We start from the raw sequence: 19,233 nt of genomic DNA on the forward strand, positions 1-19,233 counted from the left end.
CTCTACAGTCCAGAGAGAATGAAACAGTCAGGAACATGAGCAACCACATGTGACATAGACGTTCCTGGTGGTATGAACCCCCCACTTTCTGCCTCTCAGCACAGACAAGGAACCATTAAGAAAGGGGGACAGAATTATTGATCTCCCTTGGTAATTTCCCCCAAGACAGCGTGTGCTCCTTTATTTTCACCCTTGATTTTAACTTCTCACTCATGTTTCTGACCTAGAATGATCAAGGCTTGGGGTCTGACAGGACTGTGAACATTTGGCCAGCTTGGTTTGGCCGCCTCGCAGAGAGTGGGTTCTGAGAAGCAATGGTGATGAAGGCCTTTGTCCTACTGGCTGTGTTTGCAGAAGCTTCTGCAAGATCTTGCACTCCGAATAAAGCAGGTATGCCCTGGTGGTAGTCCATCTTCCTGGGAAGGAAAGTTTCCTGAAGACTTTGTTTGCAAAGTTCAGAGCACTGTGTCTATCTTGTTATCAAAATGCCATATCATAGTCAGGCAGAAGCAGTTAAGCTTCAGTGCCAACCAGACTTTTCCCAAAGGAAGTAAAAATGTATTGGATAAACATGGATTTGTTTAAAATTAGAGAGTCCTAGATGGATGGAGGGATGGATGGATGGAGGAATGGATGGAGGGATGGATAAATAGATATAAAATCACTACTGGATTTCTGTTTCCTATTTGACTATTGGATTTCTGTCCTGTGCTATGAATTAGTGTTTCATGATGTTATGCATGAAGAGGACATTTTTAAAAATTGTAAGTTACAGGCATGGGCATGGAAATTTGTGTATATTTCTAAATTTATACATATTTCTAATCTATTCAGTTGTTTTTACAGATATATTCCTTAAAATAGATTAAAGCTTACAGGGGACTAATTTTGAGTACTGAGGTTTGGGGAAAGCGTTCATCACAGCTCACGAAAGATAATGAGGAAACTGTTTCTAACCAAACTGCTGTTCTTTATGTAGATTAATATGATGACCATATCTGATTTCAAACCATGTGTATCCTCTTTCTAGATGTCATTCTTGTGTTTTGTTATCCCAAAACCATCATCACCAAAATCCCTGAGTGTCCCTATGGCTGGGAAGTACATCAGCTGGCGCTTGGTGGGCTATGTTACAATGGGGTCCATGAAGGAGGTTACTATCAATTTGTGATCCCAGATTTGTCACCGAAAAACAAGTCCTATTGTGGGACCCAGTCTGAGGTAAGTCCAGGCTACACAGTGAAGAGTTGCTAAGATAAGGCAACTGGGCCCCCCAAATAAGATGACTGCTGTCCATCCACCCTTCAAAGGATCCAGAACTCAGCCATTTCCTTTAAAAAAAATTTTTTATGTTTTTATTTATTTCTGAGAGAGAGAGAGAGAGACAGGATGAGCAGGGAAGGGTCAGAGAGAGGGAGAAACAGAATCTGAAACAGGCTGCAGGCTCTGAGCTGGCTGTCAGCACAGAGCTTGACATGGGGCTCGAACCCACAAACTGTGAGATCATGACCTGTGAGCTGAAGTCAGACGCTTAACTGATTGAGCCATGCAGACACCACCACCCATTTCCTGTTAAGAGTCAATCCTGACATTTATTTCCTGGGATGTTAGTGTTATTTAAGTTCTTCTCCTCTGTCCAGTTTAAGTGACTCTTTGGGTTTGAATTTCATTCTCCTAATTTGTTGCCTAAGCAAAGTGGGTCACCTTCTGTGAGTAGAACAGCGTAGATTTCCTACCTCCACTTTGCTTTGAGTTCTGAGCATGTGCTCACAAGGTACCTTCCTTCCAGGTTGGATGGTGGGGCATCCTCTGCCTGAGACTTTGAAGGGGTGATGAAAGGCAACTAGAAGGGCATTTTAAAGAAGTAACTATAGTATAACACAGTTCATGATTGGGTCTCATGAAGGACCCAGAACAAGTAATCAGAATTAGAAGGAACCACAATCTCTTGCCAAATATCCTTATATGGCAGAGGAGACATTAGAGACGCACAATAAAGTCACTGTTGGGGGCCACAGAACCAGTAGGGGTGTGGTCACGAAGGGACACTGCTCCACTGCTGACCCCTAGCGTTCCTACTGCCTTGACTGCATAAGATTGTACATAAATAGGGTCTCAGCAAATGAGAGCAAAAAGCACCCAAGGCCATCTCCTCTTCCTAACGGCCCCACAAGGGTTCAGTGATTTAGAGAGTCATGGGCATGATTAACAGAAGCATCATGCCTTTGAGTATCCCGAAAGAGTGAACTAGAAATCATCTGTGTGGTCTTAGGCAGGTCACCTCTCACACGGATGTTCAAGATTCATCCCAGCTTCAATATTCTGTGATCTTGGAGTTCAGCAAGTCAGAGGAAAAAGTCGCAGAAGTAGTACTTATTACTGGCAGAAGGAAAAAGCAAATGATGAGATAATAATGTTCTAGAAATGGGAGATGGGCAAAGGCATTCAGGTAAGATTACTTGGACAGGGGAAATGGATAGAAAGGTGATGCTGGGAAACAGATTCTTTGGCCAATTCTTTTTGGTCAGAAGCCCAATGGGTATATGGATTTCTTGTAAGTGTACAGCATTCAACCCAGATTATTTTCAACAATTTTATGAACACATTCAAGAACTCTTTACAGAAATTATCAGCCCACCCACATCAAAAAGAGGGGGCACTGATGTCAATGACTGGCAGACATTGACATCTTCCTATTGGTCTGACCATCTTCGATCACTTTTTCCAGAACCCTCATTCCCATCATAGGGTCCAGGGCCACCCTAACTGCCTTCTTCCTTTCTCCAGTACAAGCCCCCCATCTACCACTTCTACAGCCACATCGTTTCCAACGACAGCACAGTAATCATAAAGAACCAGCCCGTGAACTACTCTTTCTCCTGCACCTACCACTCCACCTACTTGGTGAACCAGGCTGCCTTTGACCAGAGGTAAGTTGCTCTGAGAGTGGAGGACTGGCTGCCTTGTGTGTGTTCTGCAGTCCCTGTCAATCAGGCATGTTTCAGTCCTTATGCAAAATTCTCTCCCCTTTTCAGAGTGGCCACTGTTCACGTGAAGAATGGGAGCATGGGCACATTTGAAAGCCAATTGTCTCTCAACTTCTACACTGTAAGTGGTCTCCAGGTTCTCATGAGTGCCCTGTGGCCTTTCCGGGAGATGACGGGATGCTCCCTCCAAATCTGCTATTCCCTAAGCTCTATGCAGAGCCCTATTCTTGAATTCAAATGAAGAGATAAGCTTTGGTCTAGTTTTAAATCTCTTCAAAGCCTAGATGCAACAGAAAGGTAGATTCATAGACTGGTTAGAGGGGCCGAGAAAGGTGACATAGAGATATAAAGTTAGCCTTCCTACATTTTGAGAAAACTGAGGCAAGAGAAATCCTATGAGTGGCCAAAGGTCAATAGGCAGTAAGCCAGTCAATATCTTACTCTTAAGCAAGATTAGTTTCCACTGCAATCCACTCCAGAGATTTATATTAGAATCCAGCTCTTGTTAAAGCATTTGGCACAGAGTAGTGACCTCCCTACTCAGGACAGGGCCAAGGGAGAGGCTGGGGTTGCCCTCTACTGCCTAGTTCTTTGGTATCCAAAGCCCTTCAGAGAGTGGGCTTCCTCTTGGTCTAATTTGGGCACACTGCCTATGTTGGCGTTGAAGTTCAAAGCACAACTTGGTCTCTCAGAATAAAACTAAATATGCCATGGCCATTAGCCCAGCAGCCCTCCTGTTTAGAAGGGGTGTTTTGTTTTTTAAACCTGCAACTTCCAATGAGGAGGCATACTTAAAGTGACACTCCAGCTGGCTGGAGGAAGATGCGGGCAGAAATAGAAACTCTTACATAGAACATTAGAACTGGGAGATATCTTTAGAAGCCATCACGCCCAATCCATTCATTTCACAAAGAAAATGACTATATTACCTGGAACTCCACTGACCTTGAACTCTCTGACCTTGCTTTAATTGGTAGCCTGGAAGCTATCAATCCAGCTGAACTCAGAAGGTGAGAGATCCTCTCAAAGGGATCCTAGGGCTACCTGATCCAGTTTGTAGATAGAGATCTGAATCCCAGGAGGAAGAAATGATGTTCCCACAATCCCACAGGTACTTCAGGGTGATGCCCAGTCTAGCAAACGGATCTCTCTAACACTGCTTTCTGAGGCTTACTTCCTAGGGAGGGGATAGAGCTTAAGTTTCATGACCTCTCTCTTGCACTGTCCTCCTTTAAGGCCCCGGGCCTGATTTCATATTCAAAATTTTGATTCTTTTTATTAGAAAAGACTCTGTAAATTATAAAATCTTTGAAGTCCCAAAGAACCTAGATCTGCCCCTGACCACAAACCACTGGTGGTTAAGTCTAAGGAAAAGGAATCCCATTAGCCCCTGGACCTATAATCAAGAGAGTTAATGCTATGTGGACTGGCAGGGACATGAAATGGTGGCAACAGCTTTGCAGTAACTGGCGAAGGTTGTCCAGAGACAAAAACAGGTTCACTCATTAACAACAGTCTCAGAGGACATCATGGTGATAGGCTGTCTTTACTCCTGAGTCCCTGTCCAGAAGTGCATGATTGTTACTTTAACCAGATAAAATTATAGATATGATCCTATGAAGATTTTATAAAATTAGCAATATAAAGGCACCAGGATTAGCAAAAATCATCTCCCACCATCAGCCATGCTGGGCTAAGTTTCAGATATAAATATCCAATCTTAGAGCTGTAAGGAACCTATACTTTTTTAAAGAAAAACAATAAGAGTCACATCCTCATCATCACCCAGACCATCCTCTGGGCCGGATAGACGGACTTAACAGGACACTTCCTTTAGCTGTTCTAGAAGTGAGGCTAAGGCATTCCCTGGGGCCCATTAAGACCCTTATAGGACAAACAGACCTCAGCAAAGAGGGAGTCTGATGTTGCAACAGAAACTTTTGTACTGATTAATATTCCTACCATAGGCTGGGTTTCCTATGCCTGACCCATGCGGCTGGTATTTTTCTTCTCCTCCCTTCTCCCGCTTTGAGAGCATTCTTGTGTGTTTCTGAAGCAACAGCTGCTCCCTGCATACATTTCCATCAAATTACCAGAGACTGAGCTGTGCCCTAGATTGCACAAAGGAATCAGTGCATGGCCAGTTGCTTAGGATTCCAGGGGCTCTAAATGCTGGGCTCCGAAACCACCAGTTCTACTCAACATGCTTCCTCTCTTCTCTCTCTACCCCCTCTCACTCACTCCTGCTAACAGCCCACAGTTAGTGTTCTTAGTGAGAACTTATTTTGGCCCCCAATTCAAAATAAAGGAAGGTGGTCAGTTTGCAGGAGTAGACTAGCACTGTGTTTAAGAAAATAGGCTGCCATTGACCTACTGGTTTAAAGTCTAGTTCTACCACTTATTAGTTGTGTGACCTTGGGTAAGTTAGTGAACTTCTTTAGGCCTTCATCTATGCCCTTGTTAAATAAAAATAATAATAGGACTTACCCCATATGTTTAATATGAGGATTAAATAATTTTTTTTTTTCTGAAGCACTTACCTGTACACTTACTTGTACCTGGCACAAGGTAGGTGCCTGTCAAAGTAGTAGCCAAACTCATGTTTGGGGCCTGTGACCCCACTTAAAGCGAAAGTTCTGAGAACTCCTAACACTGGCAGTTGCCATTATAGTGTTGTTGCCTTTAGGCCATCAATGTCAACATGGGATTAGGTTGACTTTTGTTCAATCAAAATAGTATTGACCATTCTTCCTTGTGAGATTGAGACCAGTGAAGAGGCATGGGACAGAATAAATGCAAGCCATAGAGGCCAAATTCATAGACTTCCAAAGTCAGAATAATCTTGAGAGGTGATCAGCCTTGACCCTGCACCCAAAGTCCAAAGCCCTTCTGCAAGATCGCTAAGGGGTGGGCTCCCCACCCCTTCCAAGGACAAGGGCAAGTTGGCCCTTCCCATTTTAGATCAGCATGCTAAATATGACATCCTGAACTGTAGCCCATTACTCATGGTTCTGTCTTCTGAAACAATACTGAGTCATGATGCTGCTGACATCCCTTCAACTATCTCAGACTTGCCTTCCTCAATATCTCTCCACCATTAGTGCTCCATCCTTCTCCTCCTCCATCTTCTCTGAGAACGGTCCACTTGGCTAGTGCCCTTATTAAAAAGTGGGGCCCAGAATTGAAATGTTATATTCTAGACCTTGTCAGACCTATGCAGGGCACAGAGGCTCAGAGGTGATCGTCTCAGTTCTGAAAGATTCTAGGAACATGTTCTGGGATAATATTAGCTTTGCACAGTTTTCTTTCATTTCTCTCTCACACTGAGCTTGTGAGCAACAGCCACTCTCAGATCTTGCCCACATGAACTGCTGTTAAACCAGATGTACCCATCCTAACCGTGTCAATAGCCAGTTGTGACTCCATCTTTCCACTTCCTCCTTGGACTGGAGGGCATGATTTTTCAAGGTGTTCTTACATCCTGTTCAATGAATGGGTAATTTTGGTGGTGTTTCCGTGCCTCCAGGAACGCCAGAACAAACAGTCTGGGTATTAAAGGACGAAGCTATCTCAAAATAGGTCCCTAACTCATGTTCTAAAGAAAGTAGGAGATCACGCTGAGAATTGCCTCAGCTGTAAGGTGAGTGGTGGGGAAACTCACCATTAAAAGTGTTTTGTTTCAGAAATGGAATTAGCGGTGCAGATTTTCTTCTCCATTTTGTAACAGAACCACACTAGTTCTGTGAGTAGAGGCACTATTCCAATACCCGCAACATGCTGTGGGCTGGTCCCTGGGAGACGGGTGGGAGAGGCATCAGTGACTACATTGGGGACTGCAGTGTGGTCCCCAGGTTAGGCCCAATGTTTGTAAACAGTCTCTTGAAATATGACAAATCTCAAAAAATAACAATAAACAGGAACAACCATTATCAATCCGCTGCTTCAACGCATATTGTGCTAGTAAATCACTTACGATTAAGAATGTTATCGTTTTAATTATTGCAACCATTTGAGTGGTGCAGGGGGTTGACTGAAAGAAAACAACTGGCTTCTAGGTGACTGAGTCAGGGAGCCCTAGCTGGACCTGAAATCAGTGAAAAATGTAGAAGCCCCTAGTGGATGATTCCGAGACCTCTTAGAAAAGACCCTGAATTTGACCCTAGGGGGTTAAAGTCCATTTTCATTATATATCCTTGCTGCCACTATTTACCTCCAAGTCCCTGAAAGTCAATCTTTTAGCGAGTATCCTGGCTGAGGCTTTATGGTTCTATTACATAAAATCACAATCATACAAAATATTTCTGCAATTGCAGATGGGGAAACTGAGGCCCAAAAGTCTGATTCACCTGTAAGTTAGTGGGGGGAGCTAGAATTAGCCCAGGATCCTTGTGCTCTCATTAGGATGCTTTTGTCTCTGGAGGCTAAACTCAGAGAGTAGTTAAAGGTTGGTACTAAAGTTGAATGAAATCAAGACAATGAATGGAGAAGTAGGCCTTCTTGGGGTAAGTCAACTGGACACACTATTCTTTTTCTTAGTAACTCACCCAGAACTGCCTGATGAAGTGAAGACCACACACACACACACACACACACACCAGTGACAAAAGACTGCGGCTCCTGTGCTCAAATGGTGGTCTTGACTCTCTGTTGCACTTAGAGTTGAAACCACATTTCTGGATCCGTTCCCATAGCTCTCCCACTTTCCTGCCCATCCCTTGCACTTCCTACTTCCCCTGCCCCCTTTCCTCACACTGCCCAGCATCTCGGCCTCCTTGCTGTCCTGACAGCTACACTGTCTCCCAGGGCTTTTGCCTTGGCTGGAACATTCTTCCCCAGATGCCTGCATGCACTACATGCACTATAGAAGCTTTTTTTTGTTATCATTACTTATCCTTCTAGCACAGACTCTTTTGCTTCCCTCAAGCCATGGCTCACATGTCACAAGTTCAATGAGACCTCCCTAACTACTGTACTTAACATTGTAACTTGCCCCTCCAATTTACCATATCCTGCTCTACATTTGTTACAGTTTTCCCATATTCTATATATAGTACTATATTCTATTCTAACATATGTAATTTACTTACCTACTGTCTATTGTTTGCATCCCTTGCTAGAAAGTCAGGTGGTTAGAGACAGAGACCTTTGCTTTGTTCTCAGATACCTCTTTATGAGAGACTACCCCAATATGGAGAGCAGGAGCTGATCACTTAGTAGGTGATCAGTAGGTGGTTGTCATTGCTGTTGTTGTTAACTATACTGGAATCAGATCATATGCTTTCTGACCCAGGCTGGGATCTGCTTGCGCAAATAGTGGAGGTAAGCGAGAGCAAAGTGGGGTTGTGTGTGTTTCACCCTTATCCCCATGGGTGATTAAGTAAGCTCAGTGCTTCAGCATTCTTGGATTCTACCTTTTTTCCCATCAGCCAAATCTTGTTCCTCATTGGCATAGATGAGACATACAATATGTGTTGTCTCATTGTGACCCGCAAATCCAGAGATGTGATATCCTCATCCTTTCTAAGATGGTACCAGCATCCCAGGAGGTATACCTTCTCTAGTCCTGGAGGGTCTCCCTGTGTCTCACATGCCTATGACTTTTGGGGAACTCCCATCCCCACTCTACCCCAATTCATCTGTTCCTGTCATGCCCAATTGCTCAGCCTGAGAGGTTGTAATGCCCAGTGTCAATTTCCTTCTAAAGAATGCCAAGTTCTCCACTAAGAAGGAAGCCCCCTTTGTTCTGGAGACATCTGAAATCGGTTCGGATCTGTTTGCGGGAGTAGAAGCCAAAGGGTTGAGCATTAGGTAAGTATATTTCCTCCATGTTTCTGTTTTTAAATCCAAAGAAAAGAAAAAAGATCAGCCAGGAGACTTTTTAATTGCCTGATGTTTCTAGGCATACAACTCTCTGGCTCAGAGTGATGTATTTTATTTCATTGCCAGGTTTAAAGTGGTTTTGAATAGCTGCTGGGCCACACCATCGGCTGATTTCATGTACCCTTTGCAATGGCAACTGATTAATAAGGGGTGAGTATCACTTTCTGGAGTACAGTGAAGAAGAGGGCCAGGCAGGTCTAAGGCTACTTTGGTTGGGACAGCTTGGGAGGAAGAGGTAGAGTCTCTTAGGGTCACATTAGTGACACCCTCTGTGCTTCCACCCTGAGTACTGATGCTAGCAAACATTTATACAGTGCTTTCTGGGTACCAGGTACTGTTCTGAGAGCTTTATTGTGTACTAACTCATTTGCCTTGCAAGAAGTAGTTATCACTACCATTCCCATTTTTCAGGTGAGAAAACTGAGTCACAGGAGGGATTAAGTAATATAACATACTTTGTGTGTGTGTTTATGAGGAAGTGAGTTCAAATCCAATTAGTCCGACACCAGAACCCTGGTGAGAACTCAATTAGATAATCCATATAAAACGTTTAGCATGTAGTCAGTATCCAATCAATTTAAATAACACCATTGATTTTTATTATTAATTCAGTAATTAATGAAGAGTTCTTAACATTTTTGAATAGAGGACAAAAATATTGAAGTTGTACAATAGAAAGATAATTTTGGAAGTCATCCACAGGATGATTTAGAAGCAGGACATGGGAAGTGGAAAGACCAGATTGGGCCATGGCCCAAACTGAGGTATAGCCAAGTGAATGGAAAGGTCATCCAAGGGAGGGAGAAGTGATCAAAATTTAGCAACCAATTGGATACAGGGTGGAGAGAAGGATGGGGCAAAAAGCCTGACAAATATGGGACATCAAACCTGTGGGTTCTGAACGTGAGGACTGTTTTCTGTTGGTTGCTAGGGAAGAAGATTTCTGGCTAAGGGTGTTGGGTTCTCCTTGACTTTGGGGATGACATAATGAGCTTGAGATGACAATTGTCTGGAAACACTTAGAATTGTAGCTTTGAAAACCAGAGGACAGGTTGAGCTAGACCAGAGATGCTGGCATCATCCACACCAGGAACCGTAAATACAGAAGAGATCATTTCTGAAACCCAAGCAGACACGCATGTCCATGCTGTCACCAGAACTCATCTGAGCTAAGCAAACATTGGGGCCCCAGACAAAAATGATTAGATAAAAGGGTAGATCCACCTTGGACCTTTATTTATTTTTCCTTAACTAACAATTATACAGCACTTACAACAGACCAAAAATGTTCTAGGTAGATGCTCTACAAATATTAGTTTAGTTAAATTTCATCAGTGGTGCCTGGGTGACCCAGTCAGTTAAGCACCCGACTTGATCTCAGCTCAGGTCATAGTACCACATTGGTGAGATTGAGCCCTGTATCAGGCTCTGCACTGAGCATGGGGCCTGCTTCAAATTCTCTCTCTCCCTCTCCTTTGTCCCACTCACTCTCTCTCTTTCTCCTCCTCCCTAAAATTACTTAATCTCATCATCCCTCCCCTTCATAAAGTAGGTAGTACAATAAGTACTATTTTACAGATGAGAAGCCTCAGAGATAGAGACTGCTTCAGAAACTTGCCTAAAGTCCAGGATCAGTAAGGAGATGGCTGATCTGGGGTTCAAACTCAGGCAGCATTATTTCCTGAGCACTGTAGGTAGGACAGGCCAACAGAATCACATCTAAGCAGCCCAGCAATCTTCCTGCAGAGATGGGAGCTTAATTTGGATGTCACACCTGTCACTGAATGATTCATTTAGGTTCTGTTGACAATGGCGCAATCAAATGATTTCAGGGAGATTGTGAAATAAATTCTTGACCTACAGGGACCTGAAATTTTGATTAGGCACTGGCCACACTGGGAAACACCTGCCATACCACGGAAACATCTTCCTGCAGATCATTCTGGCACTGCTACTCCCAGCTGACAGATGTGCAAAATGGCAGAAAAAAGGAATGCGTGTGACCTTGTGGTAGTCAATACAGGAAGTGCTCAGACTGTGTGTATACAGGAATTACACACCCGAGGTGCCTGTTACACGTGTAGGCTCATAGTTAACCTACCCCATCAGAGGGTTCCTGGGTAAACACTGGGAACCCTCATTTAAGCAGAGCCAAACTGAAGAAGGCCTGACTCTAGTTCCATATTCTGCTCTGCTGAAATGTCAAGGGGAGCAAGGAGAAAGTCCACTCCCATAATCTCCCAGATATTTTTGGTTCCCACTGGGCCCTTTTAGAGGAAAACCCAGCTTTCAAGAGTGCCTGGAGAGATTAGAAGAGATATATTACTCTAAGGAATTTTGATCCTATGTGGGGAAGGAGACTCTGGGGTGATGTCATGGCCTCCTTTGGGGGTCCCACCATCCCTAGATGTCTGTCAAAGAGGAGAAGGTGCCAAGAGGCGGCAGAGCCAAGACATCTAAGCCTGCCCAGGACTTGCCTCCTCCCCACCCCCAACAAAGCTCTGCTTACATTGTGTTCCACTGGCTGACACCATGTCTGGAACACTCCAGCTGCAAGGAGCTATTTTAAGGACTCACATCTTGAGTTCATGCAAGGATCTCAGGTTTATTGACCAAATGATCCTCCAAGGTCTTGTTTCACAACTCGGAAAATGCCTCCAGCTCTGTTAGGACTCAGAGGTCACCCCAAACATGGCCCAACTTCTGACCCCTGGTCCAGATATGAGGCACACTGTTCACTTCTCTCAATCATTAAAGCACAGAGTTGACATTCCTTCAGTCCTACCTCTAATTTGCCCCCCTGATGTCTGATTTTGATGGAATGGATGGAGGAGGGCATATCTCGAAGGCTCTCAGGTAGCTGGGTGGCTCTTCAGTATGTGTATACTGAGTTGGATTGACAATGGAGTCAGAGATATGCTCCGGGAGGGGGGCATTAACTTTGGGGTCCACTGTGGTTTTTGTCTACTGGTCTTAAGCTTTTGGGCCCATAGACCATTTTGCACAGAGGACAGACTCTGGTGTTCCTTGTCACCTAAAGACAACAATTTCCAAAGCTCATATGGGCCTCACTGTACATTCCCAAGAATGATTGTGTCTGTTCCTAACACTCTGTTAATGTCTGGCACTTAAATAGGGAGGCAGCAAGTGTTCTGTAAATGAAAATGTATTTGGCTTAAACCAAGTACAGTCCCAATACCAATGACATTTTGGGCTGGAACCTTTTTCATGGGTGGGGGGCTGTCCTGTGCAGCATACAATGATGTGCAGCATCTCTGGCCTCTACTTACTACATTCGGTAGCACCTTCCCCCTGTCATGACAACCACAATGTTAAATGCCTTCAGAGGGCAAAATGGTCCCCAAGTGAGAGTCATTTACTTTTAGGCAATTTGACAAAAGCCCATCTGTGTCATTATTTCTTCTTTTATTGCAATGATTACCTTTGGGACTTTGGAATTTCCCGAATATTACATTTTCATTGCAGAGAATTTAGAAAATATATAAAGATATAAGAAAAAAGCAAAAAACTGTCCATAATTCTACCACTCTATAATAGCCAGCATTAATATTTAGATGGTAATCTTCCAGTAATTTTTTTTCTAAGCCAATATTAGAAACATGACCAAATTTTTACAAAGGTAACTATATAATATAGAATTTAAATAATATAACATAAATTCAAATTCCCAGTGGCAAACCCTCATAATATACACAGAGAAATATGTTGGGTGTGACTTGGCTTAGGTGGCTATGACAGTACTTTGGAAATGCTGTTCTCAGCACCAGGGTCTTTATCTTGTACATATACCGGGAGTCTGTACCTGCCCCAGTCCCTCAGATGACTTCATCTCTCAAGGATTTCCCTTCTTGGGGACAGAGGTATGGTGACTTACAAGGTATACAGCTTCTCATAAGTCACTCCTCTCCACCCCTATAGAATGAGGACCAGCACACATATCCCATAGCTCCTCAAATTGACCTCATATTATGAGGGTAAGGGAGGTGCTGCCAGTCAAAGAACTTTGGGGATAAGGATAATGTACTGAAGAGAAGCTCAAGGGACTGTTGCTGTTGTCTATGAATTTACCTCAGAAGACCTTCCTGGAGTTCATGGGGTAATTTTTTTCTCTCCCCCTGCCCCATCTGCTCCAGCTGCCCCACGGATGAAACGGTCCTTGTACACGAGAATGGGAAAGATCACAGGGCCACCTTCCAGTTCAATGCTTTCCGATTCCAGAACATCCCCAAACTCTCCAAGGTTTGGTTACACTGTGAGACATTCATCTGTGACAGTGAGAAGCTCTCCTGCCCAGTGGTGAGCCACCGGTCTCCAGAAGGAGATGTGACCAGAGGTGGGGATAGGGGTGGGATTTGAGAAGCTCTATTTTTAGCTGGGAATCATAACCGGACCAGTGTATGCATGTGCTGAGGGCATTCTGGAAGAAAGGGCACTGGGTGTGAGAGCAGACGTTGGGCTCTGCCTGCTTTGCCATGGACAAGCTACATGGTCAAGCACATGTCAATCTCTGGAGCCTGGTTTTCTCATCTTTCAAGACAGTGGTGATAAGTTGTGGTGGCCCTTACCTTTTCAGAGAGCCCTGTTAGGGGAAATGAGCACAGTGACAGATATGGAAATACTTTGCAACTGTTAAGCACAAGGAAAATTCAAAACCTAAGTGGTAGCCGTAGGCACTGGATGGAAGTCAAAAGGTGGGTATTTTTAGCTCTTGCCCGGCCAGCCCGAGGGTCCATCTCTGGGACCTGAACTAGAGAGATACTACAGAAATTCCCAACACGGGTCACAGCTGAACTGACCTTGGGAGAGGAAGGGCCTGATGGTGGGGCTCCTGCTTCACAGCCACGTTCAGTGCAGCCCATGCGGGGGGTCAGTTTTCCCTTCTGCATCACCCACTGAGAAGCTGTTGCCGAATCCATCAACAGGCATAGGGAGTTCGGCTGGGAGACGGTCTTCCGCGGCTGCCAGGGGTGAACTTGGTCTTTGAGCAGTGGCTTCAGGCAGCCTCAGCATCACCTGGGGGCAAGCTAGGGAGGCAAATTCTCACGTTCCTCAGACCACCTGCTTCAGGAACACTGGGTGGGCCTATAAATCTGTGCCTTAACAGACCTCTCCAGGTGATTCTGAGGCATGCTCAGGGTTGAGAACCACTGCCTTAGACCTAAAAGTGCTAAATCACAGAGTGCTGCCTGCTCTGGTCTATTTGGATTAGAGACTCCAGTGAGGAGGAGCACAGTGTTTCTAAAGAGGACACCTGATCAGAAAGCCTGTTGAAACCAACCAAAATAAGAGTATAATCTATATTTCTACTGATTTGCTTAACCGCAAAATAGGTCAGGTAGGAACACAAATGAAAGGGAGGGAGCAGAGATACTTTACAGTCAATGAAAGGATAATTATTGGTACCATATTCTAAAAAGGAAAGAAAATGAATCAGAACACATTTGCCAAGTGTCTAATGACAGTAACTGCAGGTAAAAGACTCACTTCTTCTCAAAAGAAACCATGCCAATCTCTCCCACACCCAACAACCTCTGCCAGCGGGATTCCTTCCAGCCTGAAGAGTTAATAAAGTAAAACTTTCTCCTCTTCTGAAGTTAGAGAAGGGATTCATCACCGCTCTGGGTTGTAAGTAAATAAATAAGCCAACAAATATGGTAACTACCATCGGTTGACTGGGGAATTTTGGCTCTAGCAGGAATGTGACTTCTTTTTTTAATCTCTTGTCCTTCTCTCTTTTCTCTCCTGTGTTTGTTTCTCGTGCCCCCTTCTCCACGCCCCTCCCCTCTGCTGCTCCTGGCTCTTCAGACTTGTGACAAACGGAAGCGACTCCTCCGGGACCAGACAGGAGGCGTCCTGGTAGTGGAGCTCTCCCTCCGTAGTAAGCGTCTCTGTTTTGCGAATGGTTGAGTTCACTCTGGGCTGCGTCCACAGGCACAGCCGGTTTGAGCATTTTCACCGAATTGCCAAACCAGATGTGCCTGTAGACACTACCTTCACCTGCAACTCAAGGCTTTCCAGCTGGGGGGCCGGGAAGCCGTAGCTCATGCCAAACCAAGAAGTTGAGGTTTGTGAACTACCCAGAAACGCTCTCTCTGTAGCCTAAATTCCAATGCCCCCCAAAGAATTTGGAAGTGCTGTGCTTCCGGGCAGAGCATGCGGTCAACAATCATAAGACACAATGAAATGTACTGGGATCTAGTGCAAGTCAACAAAACTTTATAGAGCAGCCAGTGCTGGCCCTGGGCAGGGCTGGGCACTGGGGTTTCAGAATTAAAGGAGACCCACATGGCCCTTGTCTTCAAGAACTTACGTCTAGCAAGGAGAGAGTTGCTAAATGCCAAGGAAAAAGCAGATGACTGTCAATGGGGGGTGGGTGAGGCAGTGTGCCATGGGAGTTCATGGCAAGGGGATTCACCCCAGTCCAGGGCCTGGGGAAGATCTCCGTCAGTGATCTTTCAGTACAACCTGAAGAGTGATATGATGTGAATGGTGAGCAGGTCCTGTGGGAAGGCTACGTACCATGGAGGACAGTTGCTCTACTATGACCGGGGACCCAATCCAGTTTGCGGTCGGATGTTTTAGGGCCTACAAGCTAAGAACAGTTTTTACCTTCTTAGATGGTTGGAAAAAGAATCAAGAGAATGGTATTTCATGACACATATAAATGATAAAAAGAATCAAATTTAAGTTTTCTATAAAGTTTTTATTGGAACACAGTCACATGTGTTCATGTAGGTGTTGTCTACAGATGCTTTCACACTGTAACGGCAGCGTCCAGTAGTTGCAATAGGGACCATCTGGCCTGTAGCTAGAATATTTACTATCTTGTCCCCTCCCAGAAAGTTTACCAACTCCTGCCTTAGAAAGCCAAGGAGAAAATGGTTTTCTTCTTCTTTCAAAGAAGATTTGTGCTAACTTTAGGACACAAACTTTGTCCTAAAGGCAATGGGAGCCTGTTGGTTTAATCAGGGGAAGATATGGTCAGGTTTGTACTTTAGAAGCATAGCTCTGAGGCTCCTTCCATGATCTTTTCTTAAACCTTCAGCATTCTCTCTCTCTTTACTCATTACAGGCAGGGGATTCCCCAGTCTCTATAGCTTCTCAGGTAAGGAAAAGAGGCACCTCTGGGAAATGTCATGGGGCAATGCCTTTAAAACGTAGACGTGTGTTTTAACAGAAGCTTCCCTTTGGCCCCAGCAAAACCTTTAGGACTTGAAAATTGCTTTTTAAAACACACCTGAATGGGACGGAGTGGGTGGCGGTAGAGGGATGTCTCTCCAGGTGGCCCCAGAGCTCTGCAGGAAGCAGGGGGCTGGGGAAAATTGGATGAAGCAGAATTGGATCCCACTTCTCAGCAAAGCATCACCAGGGGCTTTGCTTGGGTTCCTGCATTTAGGGAATGTGATTTTCAATGATCTATTTTTTTCAACAAGTATTTCTGAGTCCTTGCTGTGATGCTGCCCCTCATTAACCGAGTGACCTTGGGCAATGAAGTCATCCTTCCACTCCCCGGTTTCCCTCTGCAGTTGGGCTAATAATTGCTCCTATCACACACAGGTGCTGTGTGGATTAAATGTTACAACTAAAGGCACCAGACAGTGCCCAGCATACGGCAAACCTCCAGTAAAGATCAGTCGTACTTATTCTCCCAGGCAGTGGAGCACCTGCAGGAAGAGATAGGCAAAGCCCCTGCCCTTCCCACTAGTGTGACGCGTTGGGGTGGGGGTTAGAGGAATGATTTAGATAGCAGCCAGGGAAGCCTCTCAGAAGAAGAAACATTTCAGCTAAGCCCCAAGATCTCACCCGAATGATGAGAAGAACAACTATGTGAGGAGATGGGGTAAGACGATTCTGTTTATTAATAAACTCACAGATCTAGACTTTGCTCTCACAATTACAGGAGATCATGTAAACCAACTTTTTAAGACTCTAATTCCAGATCCTCATTTTTAAGGAAGTTCTACAGTGAAAGCCCTATGGTGAAATGTGCTATCACCGTGTTATCCATGTTCAGATTCCCATTGGTGGGAGGTCCATTACCCACGTTAATCTGCTGGGCTCCTTGCACCGACAAAACCAAGCTCCGGAAACCCCAAAAGATAAACAAAGCTGATTTTGTACAAAATGTGCAGAGTCCTATGTAAACCTACTCAATGCCCCCGAATAGACTCTTTTGTTGAGTTAACTCTTTGTCGCACTGTCCTCGCTCCATGTAAACTGTTTGTGTCTGCTTTCCTATCTGGTTCACAGATGTCCTCTATCACCTCATCGTGATGTTGGGGATTTGTGCCGTGTTGTAGGAGATCGCCAGGCAAGCAGTGGCATCTCCTCCACCCTACATCATCTCCTGTGTCATTGACAAATTCCCATTTATTGTGCTGCCAACAAGAACAAACAGAAGAACATACTGTTGAGGAGCAGAGAATAGCGCTTTGCCAATTACGTGTTCCAATGATTTTTGTGAATTTCGGTGAATTTTGTGAATTTCGGTGTCTTTGGTGCCCTATTTCCTCTTGTGACTTCCTGTGGTCCTGAGATCCTGCAGTCTCTCTTCCGCAGCTGGCAGAGGAGTCTCCTTTCCCCATGCTCAAGTCAGGGCTGCAGCAGACTCCTTTGAAAGCTATTCTAATTTTGAAAGCCTAGCACACCCAACCAAATGCAGCTGAACATTTTGATGAGAATGTAGGGCATAACCACCAAGTCAGTGCTGAGTACAGAATGCACAGGAATAGCCAATTTTGCCAAGAGGGGGCCTTTGTCACTGACGCTGCTCAATGCTTATTTAAGAACCAGGGCTGAGCCACCAGGCAGGGGGTTCCAGTCTTTCAAATGATGATATGTGGGAATGAGAGTGGACTATAATAGTTTTGCTTAAACCTGAGTATTATAAAAGAAAATAATTCTTGAGAGGCCCCTGGGGCTAACCTGATTTGTTTTTATTACAGTGTTTCTTCAATATGTTTAAACATTAGGGAGGTGTTAACTAACTCATTTTGATATTGGATTGATTTCTAAAATCAAAAGAAAATGACAGATGAAATTGGAATAAAGCCACAAAAAGAATAAAACTCACATTAACATAAATTTAACACCATACTGTGTCATTGCCTAAATGTAACCTGCTGCTGGCCACACTGGAGTGACATTTGTGACAAGTTCTCTGGAGTTTATCAACCCAATCCTACTGTATACCTTGAGATGCTCAATGTTCTCCCTATTGGCTTTCTATTTGATCTAAGAAACCACAGGTACCAAATGGTCTGACTTCATTTAGCCTTTACTCTCACAGTGAAGCAGGTATCTGTTTTTGTCTCATTAACTTCTGATCATCAGAATGGAACCTACCAAAAAAAAAAAATCAGAAACACAAATGCAAAAATGGCCAGTGAAGTCACTTGGTGCCACACCCTAATAATACTGCCACCCCGGGGCGCCTGGGTGGCTTAGTCGGTTAAGCGTCCGACTTACGCTTAGGTCATGATCTCGCGGTTCGTGGGTTCGAGCCCCGCGTCGGGCTCTGTGCTGACTGCCAGCTCAGAGCCTGGAGCCTGTTTCAGTCTGTATCTCCCTCTCTCTCTGACCCTCCCCTGCTCACGCTGTCTCTCTCTCTCTCCTAGAAATAAATAAAAACATTAAAAAAAAAATACTGCCACCCCAAAGATCCAGAAGATGTTGATTTTAATGATCCACATTGCCAACCGAATAAAAAATGTAAATGAACCAATCCTCATAGACAACTGGCAGATCCTTAGAAGCTAGAATGTGACAGAAAAAGCCAGAGCTCTACTTTTTTTTGCTTAGTCTTGTACAGACTTACTTAGTGTCCTTAGAATTTGAAAACACACTAGTTTGTATCTCCATGTTTAATGTATTTGAGAAGTTTTGAGATCCGTAGTTTGTTGGGTCTTTTACAACTGTGTTAAGAAACTCAGACATCCAGCTAGTTCCCACATTTGGATCATATGCAGTACGTGTTTATTTAGCAACAGACTAGATTCAAACGACTCAAGGTAGCTTAAACTGGTCTCAAAGCTGGAGTTCCAACTAGTTTGGGATCTTTTCTTCCTATGAACTCAGAATTTTTATAGTCAGGAAGGACAAAAGACATGTTTTATTGGTTTTAGTCAAAAACTCTTAAATAGCATAGAGACATTATCATAAATCTTTGGCTGTCAGAGTAAAACAATGCTGTATTAGTTTTACCTTATTTTATCATATTGTTTATCAATATTTTATCATATTGTTTAATGATCTTGTATCTCTACCTGGTGCTATGGAATAAATAAAATGCCTTAAAATAATTAACCTCTGGCTACAGCTTACTGTGTTAATATATCACATTGAT

The 19,233-nt window shown here is 44.1% G+C and overlaps 1 protein-coding gene across 1 annotated transcript; it reads left to right on the top strand.

The window, feature by feature from the left end:
* The first annotated feature begins 314 nt into the window (after window positions 1-314).
* TECTB (tectorin beta) lies at window positions 315-17,188 on the top strand. The gene is made up of 10 exons (XM_039237614.1): window positions 315-390; window positions 1,031-1,221; window positions 2,788-2,930; window positions 3,036-3,108; window positions 8,692-8,795; window positions 8,934-9,017; window positions 13,022-13,184; window positions 14,694-14,766; window positions 15,961-15,993; window positions 17,139-17,188. Exons 1-10 carry the CDS (start codon window positions 315-317, stop codon window positions 17,186-17,188), a joined length of 990 nt encoding a protein of 329 aa, XP_039093545.1.
* Window positions 17,189-19,233: the final 2,045 nt, after the last annotated feature.

Source organism: Hyaena hyaena, unplaced genomic scaffold, assembly GCF_003009895.1.
Source record: "Hyaena hyaena isolate Hyena2069 unplaced genomic scaffold, ASM300989v1 scaffold_128, whole genome shotgun sequence".
Classification (NCBI taxonomy): Eukaryota; Metazoa; Chordata; class Mammalia; order Carnivora; family Hyaenidae; genus Hyaena; species Hyaena hyaena.